General features: G+C 43.9%; 2 protein-coding genes across 2 annotated transcripts; one reads left to right on the top strand and one right to left on the bottom strand.

Moving 5' to 3' along the window:
• On the top strand, nt 1,642-5,694 carry LOC8071626 (non-structural maintenance of chromosomes element 4 homolog A). Its single transcript, XM_002453426.2, has 7 exons — nt 1,642-2,023; nt 2,160-2,240; nt 3,622-3,862; nt 3,973-4,069; nt 4,380-4,596; nt 4,692-4,783; nt 5,141-5,694. Exons 1-7 carry the CDS (start codon nt 1,924-1,926, stop codon nt 5,372-5,374), a joined length of 1,062 nt encoding a protein of 353 aa, XP_002453471.1. The 5' UTR covers nt 1,642-1,923; the 3' UTR covers nt 5,375-5,694.
• On the bottom strand, nt 6,790-9,516 carry LOC8082890 (zinc finger CCCH domain-containing protein 14). The gene is made up of 3 exons (XM_002451667.2): nt 9,314-9,516; nt 8,656-8,716; nt 6,790-7,826 (listed from the first exon to the last, which is right to left on the bottom strand). Exons 1-3 carry the CDS (start codon nt 9,384-9,386, stop codon nt 7,073-7,075), a joined length of 888 nt encoding a protein of 295 aa, XP_002451712.1. The 5' UTR covers nt 9,387-9,516; the 3' UTR covers nt 6,790-7,072.

Below are 9,531 nucleotides of genomic sequence, written 5' to 3'. Positions count from 1 at the left end.
ATCAATTGAAACATTTGGTTTTGTTTAATGCATTGGTTGAAAGCTTTTGCATTATAGTGTGTTTGATAGAAATTACCAAAGTTCACGCCACTTTTGTCTTTGGAGTGTAGGATTGCTAGAATTCTACATTTTCTCATACAAGATTAGTGCTTATACTATAATCTACACGCACCTTAATGGCAATACATACATATCATGTTTTCATGTGATATTATATGATTTTTCATGGGCAGCTTGTATTTTCTAGCCAATACCAAAGGAGATAAGCCTAAAGCGTGCAACTACTTTATACACCTAGTCCCTTTGTCCTGCTACAACTGTCGATATGACAATATATTTGAATGTCCGCATTCACAGCGTCTGCCATGTATCTGGACGCGCCGAGTGTCCATATTCACAGAATCTCCATTGTACTGCCAAGAAGCCAAAGCAACATAAATTAAGGTCCAGAAGGAGTATATCTGTTTTTTTCACTTGACAACATCATTTGAAGTGGACAACCTATCAATCATTAGGCAAATGGACATCAGGATCTGTAGATGGAGGGTTCAATGTCCAGGGCAAAGAGAATAAGGCACCAAACAAAAACAAAACTTTTAGACTATATCTTTTGTGCTGAATCTGCCAGCCATTCATTAGTATTTTTCTCTTACAATAAATCAACGAACAATACTTTCAGCCATGACTTGTCAGCCAAGATTAGTGCACTAATATGTTTGTTGTCATTTATATATTGTTGTACACTTATACTTTAGCCCTAGTTTTGCCTCCCTTTCCCCCTATTTTTACTCAATGAATAGGTAATTTAACATCGGGTAACGGAACTTAACATCACATCAGGATTGGCGATATAAGGCCTTATTTAGTTACACCTCAAATCTAAAAACTTTTCATGATTCTCATCACATCGAATCTTGCGGCATATGCATAGAACATTAAATATAGATAAAAAACTAATTATACAGTTTGTCTGTAATTTGCGAGACAGATTTTTTTAGTCTGGTTAGACTATGATTGGACATAATTACTAAATACAAACAAAAATACTACAATATCAAAATAAAAAAATCTAAGCAATGCCTTATTATCATCGTGTTGCGTCTGCCTGGACCTGTTGTGGCAGCCCGAATGTTGTTACCTTTGTTTTCTTTTCTTTTTGTTGCTATTTTTCAGCAAGCAACATGCTAAAAGTTCATCACTGCCGTGCCTGTATTTTTTTTTTCTGTGGATTATTAGTAGTATGAGTCTATGACGCCGTCTGCTGGCAGAGGACCAAAGCGAAATGCTGAATTGAAGCGCGCTCAAACCAAATCCGCCGTCCAGCGGGTGAAAGCCAAGAGGCCCCGGATCCAAACTCCAAAGCGCAAACCCAAACTCAACTGCAAGCGGGAAACCACGTGCTGTCCGCAACACAAACGGTCCAAAAACCATCCGCCACTGACAACCCGGTCCCACAAAACGGTCCAAAAGCTGGTCCAACCGGAAGAGCACGCGGGCCCGCAGCACAGCAGCACACTGCACACTGCACACTTCGCCCCCTTCACGCCTTCACCCAACGCCCCAGTCACTGACAACCGGGCCCTAAGAGAGAACACGGGCCTCGCTGTCGTCCCCGCGGGCCGCGGAAAAATCCGAGCAGGGGTTGCCAGTGCCAGCTCGCCGCGCGGCGCAGGCCCTCCCTCTCGGGAACATTTCAAATCCCCGCCTCTCCCTCTCCCCTGCTCGGCGGCACTCCCCAGGAAAAATTCGCGCATCCCAGATTCCACGGGCGCGCGCTGCCGATTCGCGCCCCCGTCTCCCTTCTCCCCTTCCCCGCCCGATCGCTCATCGTAGCCTTAGCGCAGCCACACCGCCGGCTAGGGTTGGGGCTGGGACTGGAGGCCTAGGGTTTGGAGGGTCTGGTTGGAAGTTTCGGAGCACAGGATGGCGGGGGAGCGGGGGGAGAGCAGCGGCGAGCGGCAGGGGACGGTGGAGCGGCGGATGCTGCGGTCGCGGTACCACGCCGTGAAGAGCCTCATCAGCGGTAGGCGGCCGGCCTCTCGGCTCTCGCGCTCTCTCTTGTCTTGTCTTGTCCGCCCGGGTTTGTTGGTCCCGTTTCGGGTTTGGGGGTGTTTGGTTCTGACCTTTGAAAAGGGGGTTTCTTGTATGTATGTGCGCAGATGAGCGGGATGAGATGGCGAGGGCGGATTCGGACAGGTTCACGGCCATCATCCAGCAGGTGGATTGCCTGCACGAGCTCGGTAAGGATCGTCTCTGTTGCTTGTGAACGACTGCTTTTTTATTTTTTTCATTTCAGAAAAAGTGTGTTGAACTTTGAAGAGGCGTAAGGCGAATTTTTTTTGCTTGGATTTGCTGCATGGTTTTCGATTTAGGCATGTTCTTTGTCATTTGAATGGTGTGCTAAGATTACTGGTTACTGTAAAATTGTTTTGGTGGGGTTGCTTGAAGCAGGTTTTAGGAACAATGGCATCTGATTTAAGACTAGTAAATAACACGAGCAGGGTACAAAATGGGTCCAATTGAATGAAGCTACATTCTTTGAACTTTTTTTTTTAAAAAAAAACTCAAGAATAAGCTCAGTTACAGCTAGCTTGCAAGTTGTGTGCTTGTGTTCCTTTTTTTAATAATTTCCCACTCATTCTGAATGCTTTGATAAAGTAGCTTACGTGGGACCAAGATTAGTCAGCTTACAGATAGTTTCACTCTAGACCTTCAAAATGCTTGTTCCCTATCCCTAATCACAAATTGTTAGTGATATTCACACTGAATTTGAAATGTTTGGATCTTCTGAACTCATCTGTCAGTTTGTTATCTCGATAAGGTATTGCATTATTCGTATTCATATTTCAATCTACTAAATGACATTTTGATGCAAAATCTTAATTGAACATCAGGATATAGTAATAGCAGAGAATTGTTAACCAAGCTTGCTGTTAACTATAATCTATAAGTGTGTTTATAGACTTTGATGCCTCTGTTAGATGTGTAATCTAGCATAGGTATATTCTATAGCAACTTATCTTAGGACCTGTTTGGATCCATTAGCACTAAAAATTAGCTAGCTAATAGCTAATAGGTGCTAATTTTTAGCTGCGGGCTGTTTGGATCCACCTGCTAATAGGTGGTTGGACACTAAGTTGAAGGCACCTATTAGCAACTCCAAACCTGGAACTAATAGTTAGCAGCCCTCCAGCTAATAATTAGCAGGTCTGTTTGGATCCACTAGTACTAATTTTAGCTGCTAATTTTTAGTGCTAATGGATCCAAACAGGCCCTTAATGTTATGCCTTTAGTTTTAGATTTCTAAGATACAAGTAACATGGACACATATGTATAGTATGCAGACCGTGCAGTTTGTGTTAGTTGTTTGTCCATGCTAATTGGCGCATGTTGATGTATTTTCCTGCTCAACACTTTGGTTTGTTCCTTGCATGATTGCATTCTGTGGCAAAATGGATGTACCATTTGATTGTAACACAGTATATTAGGGACCACTATTATATGCCAACTGGGCTATTGATTGTGGGAGCAAATGCTGTATTTTGCTATGCTTTGCTTGTTGACTATGCAAAAACTAATCCATATAAGAACGCAAAATAAGAGTGTCCTTCCACATTGCAGTGCAAAAGCCCAGGGAGCAAATTGCGGATGCAGAAGCTCTGCTTGGCATTGCAAGCACTTTGGTAACTTCGGTGAGGTCCCAGTCAAGTGAAGGAATCACCCCTTCTGATTTCATAACAGCTTTACTCAAGAAGTTTGGGCAGCAAGGGAGCCTTGATGATGAGGCTGTCTCATTGCAATGGGGTGATCTCGGGCTTTCTGTTTCACATATCTTCAGGCCTATGCCTGGATGCTGTACCATGTAATGAAGCCCCTCTTTAAACCAACACTTAACATTGCATGCATGGACACCCCTGCCCACCCCCTCTTCTACCAAATGATTTAAACTGTGCATGATGTTAATGTTTTCAGGCTTGGTCCTATGGATACTGAAGTAAAGCAACGGAAAGTTGCGGCTGTTGGTAGAAAACGGACTGCACGGCCAACAGAAAATACTTGTCCTGAAGAGGTAGCCACATGCTTATCATGATGTAAATCATACATTCATACAGTATAAGTTAAGTGAAATCATGATTTCCTTTAGGTCTTCCTTTTTGCCTTTGATTTCAATGCATTGTACTCATGACTGGTGTTCTGCTTTGTAATTCTTAGTTCACATTATTTTAAAAATCAGAAATATTTGTAAGGTAGTACCATTCATATTCTCAATTATTCCTTCATATGCATTTGAATTTCCTATAACATTGTTATTATCTTTAAGTCATTGCACTTGCTGTTCACAGCTAACTTCCAACCATTTGACATTTTTCAAAATGCAGCTTGCTGATTCTTCAGAGGAAGTAAAGTCAGACACTGACAGGAATGTCTTAGTTATTTTTGATGTCCTGAGGCGAAAGAAGAGTGCAAAGCTTGAAAACCTTGTTTTGAATAGGCTTTCATTTGCCCAAACAGTTGAAAATATTTTTGCACTGTCTTTCTTAGTGAAAGATGGTAGGGTGGAAATAAATATAGATGACAACGGGCATCATATAGTACGTAAGTACTTTATTCACAATTGCATTTTGAGCTTAAGTTATATTATGCATTTATGCTGTGACTGTTTCTAACATAATATTATTGGTCTTGAACAGGTCCAAGGAATGCACCTGCTGCTAGTGCCATAGCCTCCGGAGAAGTCTCCTACAGTCATTTTGTTTTCAGATTTGATTTCAAAGACTGGAAGGTATAGTTTCTGATTATTGTATTTGTATTTATAAGCAAAGCTTTATATATTTAATCTGAATATTCCTCAGTCTCATGCGTGGAGTTGGTCTGTGAGTAAAGTTGTAGGGATGCAACTGAAAACAGAGCTTAACATATTCAACTGCTAGCTATGGTACTAGGAAAACATCATAGCCATCTGTTCTGCTTACCATGTCTTAACCATTTAAGCATGCTTCCATTGCAAAAGGAATTGAAGAAACTATAAAAGCGAATAGGATTGCATTTCCTATGTACATGATGTGGGAATAGGTTATTTAGTCTTATTTGTATGTGTTAACTTCACATAATCTGAATAACTCTTTTTATCCAACCACAGCTTATGAAAGAAGCTGTCAAGGAGGGGGAAGAGTTGTTGCCACACAGGACTTCCCAGAGCGCTCTTTGCAATGAAGAGAATTATCAACCAAATATGGAGGCACGTGCGCAAGTAACACCTATCAGGAAACTCTCCCGGAACCGAGGCTTGATCTTACAGGATAATGTAGTTGAGGAAACTCCTGAGGAGAACCAAGCGTCTAAGCGCAGGCGCCTTTTCAGAGATCAAGATTGACCTAGCAATTGCTTGGCATGAGTAGTGTAGGCAGGCAGGCCTGCCTTGTTTTTTTGTCTGTATGTAAAAAATTGCCTTAGCTTGAGTGACTTATCTTACACTAGGTCTGTAGGACAGTTATGCATGCTGTCTTAGGCTCTTAGCACCGCTCGTGCTTCTCTGTGAGAAGTAGGGAATGTAACTAAATTCCCATTATATGAACTTCAGCTCAAATCTCACAACTACATAATGGTCTTGGTAGGGCTGAATAACTAGCAGCATGTCTCGTTGTGGCTCAGGTAATCTTGTTAAGAAATCATCAGTTAAAACTTAAAAGTTCAGATTTTGGCTCGATAACAGCTTGAGCTAGTTGTTTAGCTTGTGAGCTAGTGCAACAAGCCAACAACATATGGCTGGAATTCTCTAACATAGAATTGCGACATTGTACGTCGGTTCAATTCAGTTGAGGAGTTCGATGTACACAACACACCGTCCGTGTTCCTGAGCTTTCTCAAACCATGCCAGCTTAATTACTGCATACTCCTGTGTTGCAAAATCTAGCCAACAGGTCGGCCTATTTTCAAAATCCCAGACACATCACACGTTGCTACAGCCTATAGATATACAGTAGCTGATACATCCTGTACAAGCAAAATCTAGTGTAGAGGTGTTTTGTAACCTTCGGTACATACATTTCTGTGGATATGGAGGCAGGCAGCCTGAGGCTGATTTGTGAATCCTTGTCCACGGCCAAGCTTGTCTGGCGGCGGCAAAGCTTAGCAGGCGGCAGCAGCTGACCAGCTGTGCCAATAAAAAACGGCAGGGTGATCTGCTGATCCTCAACCATGGCCAAGCTTTCTATTCTACTAGTTCTAGGCGCCATCCTTGCCGACGAGGACGGCAACAAGGTGTCTTCAGTTGCCGATCCTCGGCTGTCGACGACGATGACCGATGACATTGGCCCTCTTCTCTCCTCGATTGCCCACTTGTGGAGTTGGTTGCTCTTGCTCCTCGACCTCTTCCTCCATGATTGGCGATGGTCGCCAGGTGGTTTGCTCTCGTTGGCTCCGACTCAAACTAGCCATTTTGATCTTCATGTCGGCTGATGAATGATGGTGTCCCATTCTTTTATGCTTGACGCCTTAAAATTTGTTCAGTTACCGTACTCTTGCTATCTTGCAACTTGCAAGGACTAGCAACCCACTAACACCTACAGAACTGAACCATTACCCGCATCCTAGCTCAATGTGAAAACTGAAAACCTACGAAACGGCTCCGCGAGAAACGACATCACGACCGAAGCTGAAACCAGCCTGCCGTGGCTTCTCTGGCTTTCGGTGGCTCCTAGAGTGAAGTGGCTTCTTTTGCCAAAGGGGGCCTATGTTTAACAATTGGAACCGACCATAACAAAATAGTCACAAGCTCTGGCACAGAGATTAGAGATACTATGCCAATCAGCAGCATCAAACACTTTTCTTCTTGAACGGGTCCTAGTAACATACTACCTAAGTAGTTCATAACATAACATTCAAGAAGAATGCTGAAAACAAATTCTGTTGGCAATAGCGAGGGCCTAAAGAAGTCCGCAAATTCAGTAGTAGCCCTGAAGTCAGTAAATCTGTAGCGCAGGCCTAAAGAAGTCAGCAAATCCATCATCAGAGACGACGTTTAGAGTTACATTGACTAATGACTACTGAGGTATGAAACAGGGCATAGATCTCAAGCAGCAGCAGGCTTGCGCAGCTCATTGTCACCATGGGCAAAGTGACACTTGTCGCCAAACGAACACGACCCTTTTGCGAAGTTCTCACACATCTTGGTCTTGAAGTTGCTTCCTGTGCGTCCACCACGATGAGTACCGCCAGCTGGGTTCTTGGCCTGTGGAGGGGCATTGCCACTGATGCTGACAATAAGCTCACTGACCATAGCACTAGCATTCCTGATCTGATCAAAGGTGCCCTCAAGCTCAATGTTTTTCAAGCTGGTGTCTGATTCATGGTCCCGGATGGCCAGCTTTGCCCCGGTGACTCGGGATATCTGTTTTGTGTTTACTCCACCCCTCCCGATGATGCCACCTGCAAGGGATGCATCAACACTGATCTTGGCTGTGGCAGAAGCGCCGAAGCTAGCTGGAGTGGCCAAGCCAGGGCTGGCCATTGGTGGAGGTGCAAAATGACCAGTGGGTCTTGGCCCCATGGGAGGTGGCATATAGCTGCCCATCAACTTAGGCTTGCCAAGCTCCTTTTCACCATGTGCAAAGTGGCATTTGTCACCCCATTTGCATCCCTCTGCAGTGTTGTACTTGTTGCACAAGCGAGTCTTCACGGTGGGTGTAGGTGGCCCGTCCATCGTCATTCTTCCAGGAGATGCAATTGTTGTGCCACCCAGATTGGTCATTTTTGAAACTGCCTGGTAGCCACCGGGGAAGTAATGGAGAAAATGGCAGCCCTCACCAAAGGGACAACCAGAAGTACTGCATGATGAGAATATTATCAGGATAAGCAACTGAAGAAGCATCTGAATAACGAATATATGATTACAAATGATGACATCAGCTGAAGAAAACAAAACTAAGCAGCATTCTTGAATGTGAATTGCTGAACATAGTGATGTACTACCATCGACCGACATTACAATAATCTGAAGAAAAATCTAACATGACTTAACTGCAAATATTTGCCATGCTGTGAAAATAATATTCAGGAATAGATACATGTCAGATGTTGGGCTCAAGGACATCGCTAACATGTGCTCTAGATCCCAACATTAAATTTTTAGCACTACATCATGGTTAAACAAGAAAAAAAAATGTAAATGTCATAAATATAGGCAGTGAGCATTTATTAACAGCTACTGATGTAATAATTTCAAACTACAAGGAAGTAAAGTTATCCCTGCAGAACCAAATGTTAGGAAAATTTTGTAGGTGGAGAAGGATATAGGTGGCACAATTTCAAGATGGGTGTTCAATTGCAGTTCCCAAGTCATGTGCTCAAACTTCTTTTTCTCAATTTGAGCAAATGCCACTGCATCATGACAGCAACTGATTGTTCATCTGAAAAGGGTTAGATATCCTTATTGTCTTATACTGCTGTTGCATCTTTCAAAGGTTCATGTGCATTCCAATTTTACTCCAGTAATGTTCTTAAGCTGGATTAGGAGAACCTGTAGCACAATATTTCTTAACTATTCTGTTAGCAATAAAATATTCTTACAACAAAGGCAAGTAAATTTTAATTGAAATAAGCAGCTATGTAGAATGAATGTTACCAGGTGAAGTTCATTTTAAGTTGGATTATAACCTGAAAAAATTGGTGCATGGCTTCGATTTGCTTCCTACGCCACTTTGAAATGACTCCGATTCTGTTACATCAAATTAATTATGTGGGCCAGGTTAATATGTTGCTAATTTTACTAATCCCCGTATAAAAGAATGAACATTAATGAGGCCTTGTCTGCATCAGCGTAGTGCATTAATTTAAACGCAAAGTGGACTTTGAGCTGGTATCTGTGACCAAATTATCGATTGGGCAGGAGACACAGCAAGCCAACAATAAAAAAAAACTCATAAACCCCAGTAATCGAAAGAGACCCGCGCACTATATGAATGATTTCAGGCTAAAATGCAACAAATAAGCCCAATGCCTAACCCAAACGACAAGATTGCCCACATACGAAAAAACAATATTACGCGCCGAGTTCACGAAACTTGGGGGAACTAGACGATTCTCGTTTCACCGATCAACAGCCTCAGTGCCCTCAGATCCGACCTGACCACCGCACCGGGCAGCTTCCCCGGAATCCCCAAACCCAGACATAGCAAACAGCTCAAACCCCACTAACCCCCGAGGCTCCGAGGCGCAACGCCCTACGAAAGTTGAACAGCCGCCAAACGAGGAAACACGTCCCGAGAGGAACGGGGTTCGCGACCAGAGCGAGGGCGGGCTGCGGTCCACTCACCTCGCGACCGCTTCGCGCCGGCGGAGGCCCCTTTGGCGCCGTCGGCCTTCCCCCTCTTGCGGCCGCCGTCCATGGATGCTTCCGCTCGCGCGCCTCCGTTGGCTCCGTTAGGGTTTGCGCTGCGAACAGCCGCGGCCAGGAGCGTGTGGCCTTGCCGTTGCGGAAGAAGAGCTGTCCCGGCAGCGGTGAACGAGGGGAAGCGAGAAGCGTGTGGAGTG

Source organism: Sorghum bicolor, chromosome 4, assembly GCF_000003195.3.
Source record: "Sorghum bicolor cultivar BTx623 chromosome 4, Sorghum_bicolor_NCBIv3, whole genome shotgun sequence".
Taxonomy (NCBI): Eukaryota; Viridiplantae; Streptophyta; class Magnoliopsida; order Poales; family Poaceae; genus Sorghum; species Sorghum bicolor.
The sequence above is the reverse complement of the archived record's forward strand: the minus strand, read 5'-3'. Positions and strand labels throughout refer to the sequence as shown.

What these genes read in the sequence shown, in the direction of transcription:
- LOC8071626 (XM_002453426.2), top strand. Translation starts at nt 1,924, where the DNA reads ATGGCGGGGGAGCGGGGGGAGAGCAGCGGCGAGCGGCAGGGGACGGTG. An exon ending in ATGCCTGGATGCTGTACCAT is followed by an intron (nt 3,863 to 3,972) that starts GTAATGAAGCCC and finishes TAATGTTTTCAG; the next exon opens with GCTTGGTCCTATGGATACTG. An exon ending in TTGATTTCAAAGACTGGAAG is followed by an intron (nt 4,784 to 5,140) that starts GTATAGTTTCTG and finishes ATCCAACCACAG; the next exon opens with CTTATGAAAGAAGCTGTCAA.
- LOC8082890 (XM_002451667.2), bottom strand. Translation starts at nt 9,386, where the DNA reads ATGGACGGCGGCCGCAAGAGGGGGAAGGCCGACGGCGCCAAAGGGGCC. An exon ending in CGGCGCGAAGCGGTCGCGAG is followed by an intron (nt 8,717 to 9,313) that starts GTGAGTGGACCG and finishes TTGATGTAACAG; the next exon opens with AATCGGAGTCATTTCAAAGT. An exon ending in CCATGCACCAATTTTTTCAG is followed by an intron (nt 7,827 to 8,655) that starts GTTATAATCCAA and finishes CTCATCATGCAG; the next exon opens with TACTTCTGGTTGTCCCTTTG.